Consider the following 18,104-nt stretch of genomic DNA (forward strand, 5'->3'; position numbering starts at 1 on the left):
TTTTCATTCATTATATTATGAATTAGATTGACTGCTTTTTTTTAATTCTCATGTTGACTTTATTTCTTTTTTAATATATATATTTTTAATTGAAGGATAATTGCTTTACAATATTGTGTTGGTTTCTACCAAACATCAACATGACATTGACTTTTTTATGAATGTTAAATCAGCCTTGCATTTATGAGACAAAATCTACTTGGTCATGATGTATTTTCCTTTTTATTTATTACTGAATTTAACTTGCTAAAATTTTGCTTTAAATTTTTGCATCTACATTCCTGAGACATATTGATCTGAAATTTTCATTTCTTGTATTTGTCTTCTTTTGGTATCAGGGTTTCATAGAGTGAGTTAGGAAATATTCTCATTTTAAATTTTCTGAAAGAGGTTGTATGCAATTGGTATTATATCTTCCTTAAATATCTGGCAGAATTTACTGTTGAAACCATCTAGGCCTGGAGATTTTTATTTGTTTGTTTTGTTCTTTGTAAGATTTTTAAAACACAAATTCAGTTTCTTTAATAAATATAGGGCCATTCAGGTATCTATTTTTTCTTAAGTGAACTATGGTATTGTGTGTCTTTACAGGAATCTTTAGGCTTCCCTGATAGCTCAGTTGGTAAACAACCCATCTTCAAGGAGACCCTGGTTCAATTCCTGGGTCAGGAAGATCCCCTGGAGAAGGGCTAGGCTACCCACTCCAGGTATTCTTGGACTTCCCTTGTGGCTCAGCTGGTAAAGAATCCACCTGCAATGTGGGAGACCTGAGTTCGATACCTGGATTGGGGAGATTCCCTTGGAGAAGGGAAAGCCTACCCACTCCAGTATTCTGGCCTGGAGAATTTCATGGACTGTATAGTCCATAGGGTCATAAAGTCAGACACGACTGAGTGACTTTCACTCACTCACTTCATTAACAGAAATTTTCCCACTCATCTAAGTTGTCAAATTTATTGGCATAAGTGTTTATAACATTCCCACATTAATCTTTTACTGTCTGTAGAATCCATAGTGATCATATTGCTCTCATTTCTAATATTGGTGATTTGTGTCTTTTTTCCTTTTTTTCTCATTAATCAGGTAGATTTATCAACATTTATGGTCTCAGAGAACCAGATTTGGGGTTCTTTTATTTTTTCTCTGTTTTTCTATTTTTATTTAATTGACTTGTGAATTTAGTTTTATTAGTTATTTTATTATTTTCTTATGCTTATTTTGAGGTTAATTTGCTCTTCCTTTCCTAGTCACGGAAGATAAAAATTAAGACCATGATATTGAGGCTTCTTTACTTTTCTAATATAGACATTTAATGCTATAATTTTCTCCATAATGACTGCTTTAGTGGCATTCTCAAATTCTTGTATGTTGCATTTTATATTCTTTCAGTTTAAACTATTTTCAAATATCCTTTTTGATTTCTTTGACCCATGGTTTGTTTGTTTTAGGAAAATGTTATTTAGTTTCTAAGTATTTGGACATTTTCCAGATATCTCTCTGTTGTTATAACTTCCTTGGTGGTTATAGAATAGACTTTGTGTGACTTGAATTTTTATAAATTTATTAAAACTTATTTTATGACCCATGTGCACTTGAAAAGAATGGATATTCTGTGCTTTGGCAGTCAGAATGTTCTGTCATTGTCATTCAGTTGTTCAGCTGTGTCCAGCTCTTTGCGACCCCATGAACTGCGGCATGCCAGGCTTCTCTGTCCGTCGCTATCTCCATGAGTTTGCTCAAACTCATGTCCATTGAGTCAGTGATACCATCCAACCGGCTCATCCTCTGTCACCCTCTTCTCCTCTTGCCCTCAACTTCTAGAACTAGAATGTCCTAGTAAATGCCAAATCAAGTTGGTTGATGATGTAGTTGGTCTTCTATATTCTTTACAGATTTTCTGCCTACTTGGTGTATCAGTTATTTACAAGGTATTTAAATATCTGAGTATAATTGAGAATTTGTTTATTTCTTTTTGCAGTTTCACCAGTTTGATGTCTTATATTTTGAAACTATTTTTAGGTATATAGACACTTGGGATGGTTATGTCCTCTTGACTAATTGAGCCTTTATCATAATGAAATGATCTTCATTATGGTAATATTCTTTGCCGTATAATCTACTTTGATATTAATATAGAGACTCCAACTTTGTTTTTGACTGATTTTAGCAGATTATTTTCCCTTCTTTTACTTTTAATCAATGTCTTTGAATTTCTTAAATGCAACATATTGTTCAGTCTTATATTTTTGTCTATTCTGTCAATGTCTTTCTCTTAATTAGATCACTTACATTTAATGTTATTATTGTTACAGTCAGATTTACGTCTATCATCTTGGTATTTATTTGCTATTTGTCCCAACTCTTCTTTGTTCCCTTTTTCCTCTTTTTTTCTATTGGATTATTTTTTAAGACTCTATATTTATCTCCTTTGTTGTCACCTGTCACCTGTAACTCTGTATCTTTTTTAAAAATGTAATGGTTGGTGTAGGGTTTATACTATACATTTTTATCTTATCTCAGTCTACCTTCAAGTAGTATTACACATTTATACATATAGCATAAGAACGTCACAATTTCATCCTCTCCTCTTAGCCTTGCCTGGAAAATCCCATGGACAGAGGAGCCTGGTAGGCTACAGTCCATGGGTTTGCAAAGAGTTGGACACGATTGAGCAACTTGACTTTCATTTTTTTCTTAGCCTTTTCACAACTATTTTCATAGATTTCATTTATATATTTTATAAGCCAGAGAGTACATTATTTTTCATTTAACTAGTTGATTATTTTTAAGGAGATTTACATAATATGAAAACAGTCTTACATGTTGGTCCATGTAAGTATAATTTTTCATTGCTCTTAATTCCTTAGTGTAGATATAGATTTCCATTTGTTATCATTTTTCTTCCTTTTGAAAGATTTCCCTTAACATTTCTTGGGAACATTGGACTGCAAATCTACTGGTGGTGAATTCTTTCAGATTTTGGTTTTGAAAGATATTTTCACTGGTATCGAATTTCAACTTGACATTGTTTTCCTTTCCATACTTTAAATATGTTGCTTCACTCTCTTCTTATGTGCTTAATTTCCTCCGAGAAACCTGCTCTAATGATCTTTTCTTTTAATTGTGAAATAAGCATGACTTTATTGAAGGATTTATTAAATTTTAAAGTTTTTTTCACTTTATTTATTTATTTACTTCGGAGGCTAATTACTTTACAATATTATATTGGTTTTGTCATACAATGACATGAATCCGCCATGGGTGTACATGTGTTCCCCATCCTGAACCCCCCTCCCACCTCCCTCCTCATCCCATCCCTCTGGGTCATCCCAGTGCACCAGCCCCGAGCACCCTCTATCATTCATCGAACCTGGACTGGCAATCCTTTTCACATATGATAATATACATGTTTCAATGCCATTCTCCCAAACCCTGTCCCATAGAGTCCGAAAGACTATTCTATACATCTGTGTCTCTTTTGCTGTCTCACATACAGGGTTATCGTTACCATCTTTCTAAATTCCGTGTATATGTGTTAGGATACTGCATTGGTGTTTTTCTTTCTGGCTTACTTCACTCTGTATAATAGGCTTGAGTTTCATCAACCTCATTAGAACTGATTCAAATGTATTCTTCTTAATGGCTGAGTAATATTCCATTGTGCATATACCACAGCTTTCTTATCCATTCGTCTGCTGATGGACATCTAGGTTGCTTCCATGTCCTGGCTATTATAAACAGTGCTGTGATGAACATTGGGGTACACATGTCTCTTTCAGTTCTGGTTTCCTTGGTGTGTATGCCCAGCAGCGGGATTGCTGGGTCATAAGGCAGTTCTATTTCCAGTTTTTTAAGGAATCTCCACACTGTTCTCCATAGTGGCTGTACTAGTTTGCATTCCCACCAACAGTGTAAGAGGGTTCCCTTTTCTCCACACCCTCTCCAGCATTTATTGCTTGTAGACTTTTGGATAGCAGCCATTCTGACTGGCGTGAAATGGTTGTGAAACCACAACCTCATTGTGGTTTTGATTTGCATTTCTCTAATAATGAGTGATGTTGAGCATCTTTTCATGTGTGTGTTAGTCATCTGTATGGCTTCTTTGGAGAAATATCTGTTTAGTTCTTTGGCCCATTTTTTTATTGTGTCGTTTATTTTTCTGGAATTGAGCTGCAGGAGTTGCTTGTATATTTTTGAGATTAATTTTTCATCAGTTGCTTCATTTGCTATTATTTTCTCCCATTCTGAAGACTGTCTTTTCACCTTGCTTATAGTTTCCTTTGTTGTGCAGAAGCTTTTAATTTTAATTAGGTCCCATTTATTTTTGCTTTTATTTCCAATATTCTGGGAGGTGGGTCATAGAGGATCCTGCGGTGATTTATGTCAGAGAGTGTTTTGCCTATGTTTTCCTCTAGGAGTTTTATACTTTCTGGACTTACATTGAAATCTTACCATTTTGAGTTTATTTTTGTGTATACTATTAGAAAGTGTTCTAGTTTCATTTTTTTACAAGTGGTTGACCAGTTTTCGCAGCACCACTTGTTAAAAAGATTGTCTTTAATCCATTGTATATTCTTGCCTCCTTTGTCAAAGATAAGGTGTCCATAGGTACACAGATTTATCTCTGGGCTTTCTGTTTTGTTCCATTGATCTATATTTCTGTCTTTGTGCCAGTACCATACTGTCTTGATGACTGTGACTTTGTAGTAGAGCCTGAAGTCGGGCAGGTTGATTCCTCCAGTTCCATTCTTCTTTCTCAAGATTGCTTTGGCTATTCGAGATTTTTTTGTATTTCCATACAAATTGTGAAATTATTTGTTCTAGTTCTGTGAAAATACCATTGGTAGCTTGATAGGAATTGCATTGAATCTATAGATTGCTTTGGGTAATATACTCATTTTCACTATATTGATTCTTCCAATCCATGAACACGGTATATTTCTCCATCTATTTGTGTCCTCTTTGATTTCTTTCACCAGTGCTTTATAGTTTTCTATATATAGGTCTTTTGTTTCTTTAGGTAGATATTCTTTTCATTGCAATGGTGAATGGAATTGTTTCCTTAATTTCTTTTTCTACTTTCTCATTATTAGTGTATAGGAATGCAAGGGATTTCTGTGTGTTGATTTTATCTCCTGAAACTTTACTATATTCATTGATTAGCTCTAGTAATTTTCTGGTGGAGTCTTTAGGGTTTTCTATGTATAGCATCATGTCATCTGCAAACAGTGAGAGTTTTACTTCTTCTTTTCCAATCTGGATTCCTTTTATTTCTTTTTCTGCTCTGATTGCTGTGGCCAAAACTTCCAAAACTATGTTGAATAGTAGTGGTGAGAGTGGGTACCCTTGTCTTGTTTCTGACTTTAGGGGAAATGCTTTCAATTTTTCACCATTGAGGATGATGTTTACTGTGGGTTTGTCATATATAGCTTTTATTATGTTGAAGTATGTTCCTTCTATTTCTGCTTTCTGGAGGGTTTTTATCATATAAGGATGTTGAATTTTGCCAAAGGCTTTCTCTGCATCTATTGAGATAATCATATGGTTTTCATTTTTCTATTTGTTTATGTGGTGTATTATGTTGATTGATTTGCGGATATTGATGAACCTTGCATCCCTGGGATAAAGCCCACTTGGTCATGATGTATGATCTTTTTAATATGTTGTTGGATTCTGTTTGCTAGAATTTTGTTAAGGATTTTTGCATCTATGTTCATTCAGTGATATTGGCGTGTAGTTTTTTGTGTGTGTGTGGCATCTTTGTCTGGTTTTGATATTAGGGTGATGGTGGCCTTATAGAACGAGTTGAAAGTTTATCTTCCTCTGCATTTTTGGAAGAGTTTGAGTAGGATAGGTGTTAGCTCTTCTCTAAATTTTTGGTAGAATTCAGCTGTGAAGCCGTCTGGTCCTGGGCTTTTGTTTGCTGGAAGATTTCTGATCAGTTTCAATTTCCATGCTTGTGATGGGTCTGTTAAGATTTTCTGTTTCTTCCTGGTTCAGTTTTGGAAAGTTGTACTCTTCACAGAATTTGTCCATTTCTTCCAAGTTGTCCATTTTATTGGCATATAGTGGCTGATAATAGTCTCTTAAGATCCTTTGTATTTCTGTGTTGTCTGTTGTGATCTCTCCATTTTCATTTCTAATTTTGTTGATTTGATTTTTCTGCCTTTGTTTCTTGATGAGTCTGGCTAATGGTTTCTCAATTTTATTTAACTGTTCAAAGAACCAGCTTTTGGCTTTGTTGATTTTTGCTATGGTCTCTTTTGTTTCTTTTGCATGTATTTCTGCCCTAATTTTTAAGATTTCTTTCCTTCTACTAACCTGGGGTTCTTCATTTCTTCTTTTTCTAGTTGCTTTAGGTATAAAGTTAGGTTATTTATTTGACTTTTTTTCTTGTTTCTTGAGGTAAGCCTGTATTGCTATGAACCTTCCCCTAAGCACTGCTTTTGCAGTGTCGCATGGGTTTGGGTTGTTGTGTTTTCATTTTCTTTAATTTCTATGTATATTTTGATTTCTTTTTTTGATTTCTTCTGTGATTTGTTGGTTATTCAGCAGCGTGTTGTTCAGCTTCCATATGTTGGAATTTTTAATAGTTTTTCTCCTGTAATTGAGATCTAATCTTACTGCATTGTGGTCAGAAAAGATGCTTGGAATGATTTCAAATTTTTTGAATTTACCAAGGCTAGATTTATGGCCCAGGATGTGATCTATCCTGGAGAAGATACCATGTGTGCTTGAGAAAGACATGCAATTCAATGTTTTGGGGTGAAATGTCCTATAGATATCAATTAGGTCTAGCTGGTCTATTGTATCATTTAAAGTTTGTGTTTCCTTGTTAATTTTCTGTTTAGTTCATCTATCCATAGGTGTGAGTGGAGTATTAAAGTCTCCCACTATTATTGTGTTACTGTTAATTTCCCCTTTCATACTTGTTAGCATTTGTCTTACATATTGTGGTGCTCCTATGTTGGGTGCATATATATTTATAATTGTTATATCTTCTTCTTGGATTGATCCTTTGATCATTATGTAGTGTCCTTCTTTGTCTCTTTTCACAGCCTTTGTTTTAAAGTCTATTTCACCTGATATGAGTATTGCTACTCCTGCTTTCTTTTGGCCTCTATTTGCATGTAATATTTTTTTCCAACCCTCCACTTTCAGTCTGTATATGTCCCTTGTTTCGAGCTGGGTCTCTTGTAGACAACATATATAGGGGTCTTGTTTTTGTATCCATTCAGCCAGTCTTTGTCTTTTGGTTGGGGCAGTCAACCCATTTATGTTTAAGGTAATTATTGATAAGTATGATCCCATTGCCATTTACTTTATTGTTTTCTTGTCTAGAGAAGATCCTTTAGCATTTGTTGGAGAGCTGGTTTGGTGATGCTGAATTCTCTCAGCTTTTGCTTGTCTGTAAAGCTTTTGATTTCTCCTTCATATTTGAATGAGCTCCTTGCTGGGTACAGTAATCTGGGCTGTAGGTTATTTTCTGTCATCACTTTAAGTATGTCTTCCCATTCCCTTCTGGCCTGAAGAGTTTCTATTGAAAAATCAGCTGTTATCCTTATGGGAATCCCCCTATTTGTTGTTTTTCCCTTGCTGCTTTTAATATTTATTCTTTGTGTTTGATCTTTGTTAATTTGATTAGTATGTGTCTTAGGGTGTTCTGTCTTGGGTTTATCCTGTTTGGGACTCTCTGGGTTTCTTGGACTTGGTTGACTATTTCCTTCCCCATTTTAGGGAAGTTTTCAACTATTATCTCCTCAAGTATTTTCTTATGGTCTTTCTTTTTGTCCTCTTCTTCTGGGGCTCCTATCATTCCAATGTTGGGGCGTTTAACATTGTCCCAGAGGTCTCTGAGGTTGTCCTCATTTCTTTTCATTCTTTTTTTCTTTTTTCCTCTCTGCTTCATTTATTCCTACCATTCTATCTTCTACCTCACTTATCCTATCTTCTGCCTCTGTTTTCTACTATTGGTTCTGTCTGGAGTGTTTTTTATCTCATTTATTGCATCATTCATTATATATTGACTCTTTTTTATTTCTTATAGGTCCTTATTAAACATTTCTTGCATCTTCTTGATCCTTGTCTCCAGGCTATTTATCTGTAACTCCATTTTGTTTTCAAGATTTTGGATCATTTTTACTATCATTAGTCAGAATTCTTTATCACGTAGATTCCCTATCTCGTCCTCTTTTGTTTGGTTTTGTGGGCATTTATCCTGTTGCTTTACCTCTGGGTATTTCTCTGCCTTTTCATCTTGTTTATATTGCTGTGTTTGGGGTGGCCTTTCCATATTCTGGCAGTTTGTGGTTCCTCTTTATTGTGGAGATTCCTAACTGTGAGGTTGGAAAGGTGGCTTGTCAAAGTTTCTTGCTTAGGGAAGCTTGTGTCAGTGTTCTGGTGGGTGAGGCTGAATTTCTTCTCTCTGGAGTGCACTGAAGTGTCCAGTAATGAGTTTTGAGATGTCATTGTGTTTGGTGTGACTTTGGGCAGCCTGTGTATGGAAGTTTAGGGCTATGTCCCTGTGTTGTTGGAAAATTTGCATGGTATATCTTGCTCTGGACCTTGTTGGCCCTTGGGTGGTGCTTGGTTTCAGTGTAGGTATGGAGGTATTTGGTGAGCTCCTATCGATTAATGTTCCCTGGAGTCAGGAGTTCTCTGGTGTTCTCAGGATTTGAACTTAAGCCTCATGCCTCTGGTTTTCAGTCTTATTCTTACAGTAGCCTCAAGATTTCTCCATCTATACAGCACCAATGATAAAACATCTTGGTTAATGATGAAAAGTTTCTCCACAGTGAGGGACACTCCAAGAGGTACACAGAGTTACATAAAGAAGAGGGAGGAGGGAGACAGAGGTGACCAGGAGGAGAAGAGGGGGAATCAAAAGAGGAGAGAGCAGGCTAGCCAGTAATAACTTCCCTATGTGCTCTTCGCAGTCTGGAACACTCAGAGATGTTCACGGAGTTACACAGGGACGAGAAGAGGGAGGAAGGAGACAGAGGTGACCAGGTGGATGAAGCAGGGGAATCAAAAGGAGAGACAGATCCAGCCAGTAATGAGTCCCCTAAGTGTTCTCCACAGCCCGGAACACACAAAGAGATTCACAGAGTTGGGTAGAGAAGAGAAGGGGGAGGGAGGAGATAGAGGTGACCTGGTAGAGAAAAAGGAGAGTCCAAAGGGGGAGAGAGCAATCCAGCCAGTAATCTCGCTCCCAAGTGAAAATGGATACTGAAGATTAGGTTCTTAAAGGTACAAAATTGATAACAAACACCAAAAGCAAAGATTAAAAATCTAGAGTAGAGGTTAGAGTCTCAGAAGTACAATATTAAAGGAAAAAGTAAAGTCACAAAAATTATAAAATCTCTATATATTAAGTTTGCTTTAAAAAAATTTTTTTTGCAAAGTAATAGTAGGCTATAAAAATGAAAAAGGAGTAATAGAGGACTTAAAAATAAAAAAATTAATTAAAAAATGATAATAGTAAAAATATATCTAGGACTTTCTCTGGTGTTGTTGTGGACTGTGTGGGATCAGTCCATTTTCAGATAGTTCCTTGATCCGGCTTACACTTCTCAAGATCTATAGGCCCATTCCTATGTAGTCGGTACTAACTGCAGGGTTTTAATCTATTGCACCTGTCACTTCCAAAGCAGTTCCCTCTGTTTATTGTAGCTTCTTCTGTTTGCTGGACTCTTCAGTGTCTAATTTCTGACACAAGGGGGCGGTGGTGGTCACTTTTTTAGGCTCATTTGTTCAATCGTGCTGTGGGGAGGGAGGAACACTGCAAACAAATATCACTGGTGTTTGTGGGGAGTGCTCCCAGTGTCTCAGCCACACTGGGTTTGCCCCTGCTCATGGGGTATGTTCTTTCCCAGTCTACACTGCTCAGGCTCTAGGTTGCTCTGCCAGGAACTGTCTGAGGTGGGCCCTGGGTTGGGTGCACTTCCCAGGTCTAAGCCATTCAGGTTCAGGTTCTCGGGTTCTCCATAAAGGCGCACATTTGAATGGGCCTGAGTTTTGTGCCCTTCCCCAGTCCAAGCAGCTCAGACGACCAGGTGCTTGGTGAGCACAGTCTCTGCAATTTATTGCCTCCTCCATCCCTGCCATTCTGTTTTCTGGGTGTACAACCGGCGCGCCTTTGCAGGTGTGCTGTGTGTCTCTTCTGGGGAGCTGATCTCTGGCTGCGACCCTCCTGGCGGATGTCAACCGTCCAGAATCCCAAGGAGTCTTGGTTAGCAAGGAAGCCTGCCTGCAGTTTGTTAGATGATGCCTCTCAGGGGCCGCTATTGCCCGCTTCCAGCTCTGGCTGCCCTCGCCTGCCTGTCTCCGGCGGGGGTTGGGCCAGTCCGCAGCCAGCTAGCTCTGCTCAGTCCTTTGTTCTGTGAACAGGCCTGACGGTGTCTTAGGACTTTTTGCAGGATAGCTATCCCACAGTCCGGGTTGCTATCTCTTAGTTCCCTCAGATTGCCCTCGGGGCATTCAGGTCTGGTCCTTACCCTTAGCAATGCAGCCGGTGCCTCCCTGTCCTGCCCCAGCTTGCTAGTGGTGGATGCAAGCGTCTGCGCTGCTTCTCTGCTGGGAGTTGCCTTTAGGCACGTAATCTGTGGGTTCTAATTTATTTTCCTCCCAGTTATGTTGCCCTCTGAGGTTCCAAGGCTCACCACAGATTCTCTGGTGAGAGTGTTTCCTGGCGTTTGGAAACTTCTTTCTTTTTTAAGACTCCCTTCCCGGGACGGATCTCTGTCCCTACCTCTTTTGTCTCTCTTTTTATCTTTTATATTTTTTCCTACCTCCTTTTGTAGTTAATGGCTGGCTTTCTGGGTGCCTGATGTCCTCTGCCAGCATTCAGAAGTTGTATTGTGGAATTTGCTCAGCATTCAAATGTACTTTCGATGAATTTGTGGGGGAGAAAGTGGTCTCCCCGTCCTATTCCTCCACCATCTTAGGACCGCCCTCTCATCATCTTTTTAAAATACTATATTTTCTTTTTCCTGACTACTTTTAAGATTCTCTCTTTATCATGGTTTTGAGCAGTTTGGTTACAATGTGTTTTGGTGTCTTCTTCTGTCTGTTTTCTGTGTTTAGTGTGCATTTAGCTCCTGAAATCTCTGACTTTTTACTTTTCCTTAAATTTGGAAAAATTTTGGCCACCATTTCTTCAAACACTTTTTCTGTCCCCTCTGCAATCCACTTTTCTTTAGGGATTGAACTTACATATATATTAGGCAAGTTGAAGTTCTTTCACAGCTTGCTGGTTTTTTAAGATAGTTTCTATCACTACATCTGCAAGTTCATGCATCTTTTCATCTGTAATATCTGATCTTCCATTAATCTCATCTAGTATATTTTCATCTCACATATGTTTCATGTTGAGAAGTTCAATTTGGCTTTTTAATATTCCATGTCTCTAGTTAACTTTTTAAACATAGTTAACATTTTAAATATATGGAATACAATTATATAACCCTTAATATTCTTCTCTGCTAACTTAATATCTGGGCCAGTTTTGACTGATTAGTCTTTTCATTATGGGCTGTTTTCTTGCCTATTTGCATGACTGGTGATCTTTGTTTGGATGTTAAAATTTATTAATTTCAACCTGTTGAGTGCTGGCTGTTTTTGTATTCCTATCAACACACTTGAATTTTGCCCTCTGATACAGTTACTTGGAAACAGTTTTATCCTTTTAGGTCTTACTTTCCTGGTTTGTTATGTGGATCTAAGCAGAGCTCACCCAAGGGCTAATTACTCTCCACTACTGATTATTATACTAGTTATTCTCCACTACTTCCTTGTGGCTCAGGTGTAATGTGGGAGACACAGGTTTGATCCCTGGGTCGGGAAGATCCCCTGGAGAAGGGAATGGCAACCCACTCCAATATTCTTAGATCTTCTCTGGTGGTTCAGACCGTAAAGAATCTGCCTGCAATGCAGGAGACCCAGGTTTGATCCCTACATGAGGAAGATCCTCTGGAGAAGGGAATGGCTACTCACTCCAGTATTCTTGCCTAGAGAATTCCAAGGACAGAGGAGCCCCAACCAGTAACACTGAAGAAGCTGAAGTTGAATGGTTTTATGAAGACCTACAAGACCTTTTAGAACTAACACCCCAAAAAGATGTCCTTTTCATTATAGGGGACTGGAATGCAAAAGTAGGAAGTCAACTGGAGTAACAGGCAAATTTGGCCTTGGAATGTGGAATGAAGCAGAGCAAAGACTAATAAGAGCTTTGCCAAGAAAATGCACTGGTCATAGCAAACACCCTCTTCCAACAACACAAGAGAAGACTCTACACATGGACATCACCAGATGGTCAACACCGAAATCAGATTGATTATATTCTATGCAGCCAAAGATGGAGAAGCTCTATACAGTCAACAAAAACAAGACCAGGAGCTGACTGTAGCTCAGATCATGAAAACCTTATTACCAAATTCAGACTTAAATTGAAGAAAGTAGGGAAAACTGCTACACCACTCAGGTATGGCCTAAATCAAATCCCTTATGATTATACAGTGGAAGTGAGAAATAGATTTAAGGGCCTAGATCTGATAGATAGAGTACCTGATGAACTATGGACTGAGGTTCGTGACATTGTACAGGAGACAGGGATCAAGACCATCCCCATGGAAAAGAAATGCAAAAAACCAAAATGGCTGTCTGGGGAGGCCTTACAAATAGCTGTGAAAAGAAGAGAGGCGAAAAGCAAAGGAGAAAAGGAAAGATATAAGCATCTGAATGCAGAGTTCCAAAGAATAGCAAGAAGAGATAAGAAAGCCTTCTTCAGTGATCAGTGCAAAGAAATAGAGGAAAACAACAAAATGGGAAAGACTAGAGATCTCTTCAAGAAAATTAGAGATACCAAGGGAACATTTCATGCAAGGATGGGCTCGATAAAGGACAGAAATGGTACGGACCTAACAGAAGCAGAAGATAAGAAGAGGTGGCAAGAATATATGGAAGAACTGTACAAAAAAGATCTTCATGACCCAGATAATCGTGATGATGTGATCACTAATCTAGAGCCAGACATCTTGGAAAGTGAAGTCAAATGGACCTTAGAAAGCATCACTATGAACAAAGGTAGTGGAGGTGATGGAATTCCAGTTGAGCTGTTTGAAATCCTGAAAGATGATGCTGTGAGAGTGCTGCACTCAATATGCCAGCAAATTTGGAAAACTCAGCAGTGGCCCAGGACAGGAAAAGGTCAGTTTTCATTCCTATTCCAAAGAAAGGCAATGCAAAAGAATGCTCAAACTACCGCACAATTGCACTCATCTCACATGCTAGTAAAGTAATGCTCAAAATTCTCCAAGCCAGACTTCAGCAATATGTGAACCGTGAACGTCCAGATGTTCAAGCTGGTTTTAGAAAAGGCAGAGGAACCAGAGATCAAATTGCCAACATCCGCTGGATCATGGAAAAAGCAAGAGCGTTCCAGAAAAACATCTATTTCTGCTTTCTTGACTATGCCAAAGCCTTTGACTGTGTGGATCACAATAAACTGTGGAAAATTCTGAGAGAGATGGGAATACCAGACCACCTGATCTGCCTCTTGAGAAATCTGTATGCAGGTCAGGAAGCAACAGTTAGAACTGGACATGGAACAACAGACTGGTTCCAAATAGGAAAAGGAGTACGTCAAGGCTGTGTATTGTCACCCTGCTTATTTAACTTCTATGCAGAGTACATCATGAGAAACGCTGGACTGGAAGAAACACAAGCTGGAACAAGGTTGCCGGGAGAAATATCAATAACCTCAGATATGCAGATGACACCACCCTTATGGCAGAAAGTGAAGAGGAGCTAAAAAGCCTCTTGATGAAAGTGAAAGAGGAGAGCAAAAAGTTAAAGCTCAGCATTCAGAAAACGAAGATCATGGCATCCAGTCCCATCACTTCATGGGAAATAGATGGGAAAACAGTGGAAACAGTGTCAGACTTTATTTTTTTGGGCTCCAAAATCACTGCAGATGGTGACTGCAGCCACGAAATTAAAAGACGCTTACTCCTTGGAAGAAAAGTTATGACCAACCTAGATAGTATATTCAAAAGCAGAGACATTACTTTGCCGACTAAGGTCCATCTAGTCAAGGCTATGGTTTTTCCTGTGGTCATGTATGGATATGAGATTTGGACTGTGGAGAAGGCTGAGCCCTGAAGAATTGATGCTTTTGAACTGTGGTGTTGGAGAAGACTCTTGAGAGTCCCTTGGACTGCAAGGAGATCCAACCAGTCCATTCTGAAGGAGATCAACCCTGGGATTTCTTTGGAAGGAATGATGCTAAAGCTGAAACTCCAGTACTTTGGCCACCTCATGCGAAGAGTTGACTCATTGGAAAAGACTCTGATGCTGGGAGGGATTGGGGGCAGGAGGAGAAGGGGACGACAGAGGATGAGATGGCTGGATGGCATCATGGACTCAATGAACATGAGTCTGGGTGAACTCTGGGAGATGGTGATGAACAGGGAGGCCTGGCGTGCTGCGATTCATGGGGTCACAAAGAGTAGGACACGACTGAGCAACTGAACTGACTGAACTGAGCTTGGTGACAGTCCAAAAGAGTCAGACATAACTGAGTGACTAACACACTGATAAAAACTTTCTGAATACTTTACCCTCTGCCTTATGAATTATGAGTTTTTCCAGTCTGGTCAGTGGGAACAGGCGCTGCCAGCCTTGGTGAGTGCCAGATACTTCCTTTCAATATTCTTAGAGGACTCTTTCTCCAGACTCAAGTAGTTTTCTTATATACATGCTATCAGTATTCTCCCCCCTTTCTTGTGGATGCTGATCTCTGGGGTCTTCTCTGTGCAGCTCTATCCTCTCTAATAATCTGTTCTGTGCATTACAGCTTCCTTGGTCTCCCCAGATGCTCAGCTCTATTTCCTCAACTCAGTCCACAGGGTAACTTCTGAGTTACCCTGCATGATCCAGAAACTTTTTCAAAGCAATAAGCTGGAGCAATCAAGTGTCTCACTTTGTTTCATTTTTCCATTTCTCGTGTCTCATGTCCTGTCTTGACAACCATTGTTTCATACCCTTTTTGCCTATGGTTGTTTTTTTGTTGTTTGGTAGGTTTTTTGTTGATTGGTTGGTTACTTAAGGCAAGAGGATACATCTTATCCCTTCATCTTAGCTGGAAGTTAAAGTTTAACATGTCAGTTTTTTCCCATTTCAAAGTCACCTGGGGTTCAACAGATCTAATCTGAGCTCTTTGAGAGTTGATTCCTACTGACATATATATATATATATATATATATATATATGTCATATATAATATATAAAATACATCAGTATGTATGTATATAAACATACACATATATATACACATATGATACATACATAGGACAAAGAATGTTTGATTTAGTTAAAACTTGAAATCCATCTGAAAGAAGTTAGTACTAGCCACTAGGAGCTTTTTGGATAGATGCTACTTGTTTCACAGAAGCCATGGGTATAGTGTTGAAATTTTCTTAAATTCTAGCCTCAATTTCTAGGAAAAATATGTATTTCTAAAAGTAATGGTAGAAATTATCATTAATACTTTTGTTTTCTTATTTAAAAATTAGAGGGTAATGTATATAAAAGTATGCAAGAATCACAGGAAACTCACATATCCAACCACCTGGATGAAATTGTTGCTGCCGCCAGCATAACACCTAGAAAGAAACTGCAAAACCAGCTGCTTCAGAGAGCACTGTTCCAGCCTCCTCGGGAGAAACTCCGCCTCTCTGAAGAGAAAGCAAAGTCCTATGCCAGCAGTCATGAGGTAAGGAACCTTTCTTTTTATACCCGTGCCCTGGTCAGTGAGGAGTAGGATACTTCAGTTTGCATTCCTCCTCTGAGGAGTTTGGCACAAGAGAAAATACATGACAGTGCCTTTTCATAGTGTGAGTGATGTAGTACCTCAGGGCACAGTCAACATGTTGTTTGCCGAATGAGTGCACAAAGGAACAAAGGAATCTGCCCTGACCTTTGACAAGTGTATACTAGACTGACTGGTTGTGGCTTTGACCTGCTAAAGTGGTTTTGCATGAGTCAGTAAGTATTTCTTGAGCTCCTCCTGTGTGCCAGGTCTTAGCACTGGAACAGAGCACAAAGCAGATGAAGCTTCTACTCTCAAGGAGCTTGTATTTCCTAAATTCTTAATCTGTTCTCTGCATACTTCTTTACCATCTCTCTTCAGGGTTTTATTCATTTACTTATTCATTCAACATGTATTTCTCTACTACCTCTTATGTTCAGTTCAGTTCGGTCACTCAGTCATGCCCAACTCTTTGCAACCCAACCCCATGGACTGCAGCACACCAGGCCTCCCTGTCCATCACCAACTCCCGGAGTTTACTCAAACTCATGTCCATTGAGTCGGTAATGCCATCCAACCATCTCATTCTCTGTTGTCCCCTTCTCCTCCCACCTTCAATCTTTCCCAGCATCAGGGTCTTTTCAAATGAGTCAGCTCTTCACATCAGGTGGCCAAAGTATTGGAGTTTCAGCTTCAACATGTGCCGGGTCCTAATTTGTCCATTTATTTATTTCACAAAGATTTACTATGTACCCAGTGTGTACCAGGCTTCTCTGATAGCTCAGTTGGTAAAGACTCCAGAGGCCTACAACGCAGGAGACCTTGGTTGGATTGATGGGTCAGGAAAATCCACTAGAGAAGGGATAGGCTACCCACTCCAGTATTCTTGGGCTTCTCTTGTGGCTCGGCTGGTAAAGAATCTGCCTGCAATGGGGGAGACCTGGGTTTGACCCGTGGGTTGGGAAGATCCCTTGGAGAAGGGAAAGCCTACCCACTCCAGTATTCTGGCCTGGAGAATTTCATGGACTGACTGTATAGTCCATGGGTTGGCAAAGACTCGGACATGACTAAGTGACTTTCATGTCACTTCTAATGTGTACCAGGTGCTGTGCAGGGGCTCAGGGCATGAATGGGAAAGCTATAACCTCTGTCTCAGAGGATCTCATGGCCTGGTTGGGAAGATAGATAAATAATGATGGTCAGCATAAGTTCTGTGACAGACACAAACTCAGGTGATACAGATGCAAAACCTGGGGTTGAGGGGAGGAGGTGTGAGCAGTGACCCTAGAGTTAGAGGAGCAACAGCTCCTGAGGCATGCTCTGGGGATGGGAGCTACTTGGACTGCACTGATAACAGTGCTTAGGTAGAAGAGAGGGCCCGATAGGACAGGGGACAGTAGTGTTTTGAGTGGAGGTGGCAGATGGGTGAGAGTCAATGGTCTGAGGGCGCACAGCCTGTTTGGTGAATACATGGAACTTTCTGGGAAGCAGGCTTTAGTTATACAGGGAAGGAACTGAGGTTGCATTACGGACCACAGCTGGGGCCCAGAGAGTGTTCGGGGCCCAGAGAGTGTTCATCACCCAGAAAAAGTTTACACTTTCTCTTCAGGGTGCTGGAAACTATCACAGGATTATAAGCCGGAAAGGTCCATGAGCAAGTCTGAGTTTTTGGAATGATCACTCAGACCTCAGATACCTGAATAGAGGAGGAAGAGGAGGGACGTAAATTGGAGGAGGAGGGCCTGTTCAGAGGGCGTTTGCAATATTCCTGGCAAGGAATTATGAGAGCCTAAAGTATGGCAGAGGCTGTTCAGTTCAGTTCAGTTCAGTTGCTCAGTCTTGTCAGACTCTGTGACCCCATGAATCGCAGCATGCCAGGCCTCCCTGTCCATCACCAACTCCCGAGTTTACCCAAACTCATGTCCATCGAGTTGGAGATGCCATCCAGCCATCTCATCCTCTGTCTTCCCCTTCTCCTCCTGCCCCTAATCCTTCCCAGCATCAGAGTCTTTTCCAATGAGTCAACTCTTTGCATGAGGTGGCCAAAGTATTGGAGTTTCACCGTCAGCATCAGTCCTTCCAGTGAACACCCAGGACTGGTCTCCTTTAGGATGGACTGGTTGGATCTCCTTGCAGTCCAAGGGACTCTCAAGAGTCTTCTCCAACACCACAGTTTAAAAGCATCAATCCTTCAGTACTCAGCTTTCTTCACAGTCCAACTCTCACATCCATACATGACCACTAGAAAACCATAGCCTTGACTAGATGGACCTTTGTTGGCAAAATAATGTCTCTG

At 39.7% G+C, this 18,104-nt stretch overlaps 1 protein-coding gene across 2 annotated transcripts in view; it reads left to right on the forward strand.

The window, feature by feature from the left end:
• Positions 1-18,104, forward strand: part of TTC23 (tetratricopeptide repeat domain 23) — a 161,799-nt gene that overhangs the window by 40,615 nt on the left and 103,080 nt on the right. For both annotated transcript variants that reach the window (XM_068991448.1, XM_068991449.1), the window contains exon 2: positions 15,573-15,772. In XM_068991448.1, the coding sequence (XP_068847549.1) occupies positions 15,593-15,772 (180 nt within the window). In that variant the 5' untranslated portion in view covers positions 15,573-15,592. The remainder of the gene's footprint in view (positions 1-15,572; positions 15,773-18,104) is intronic.

The sequence above is a fragment of the Capricornis sumatraensis genome, chromosome 19, assembly GCF_032405125.1.
Source record: "Capricornis sumatraensis isolate serow.1 chromosome 19, serow.2, whole genome shotgun sequence".
Lineage (NCBI taxonomy): Eukaryota > Metazoa > Chordata > Mammalia > Artiodactyla > Bovidae > Capricornis > Capricornis sumatraensis.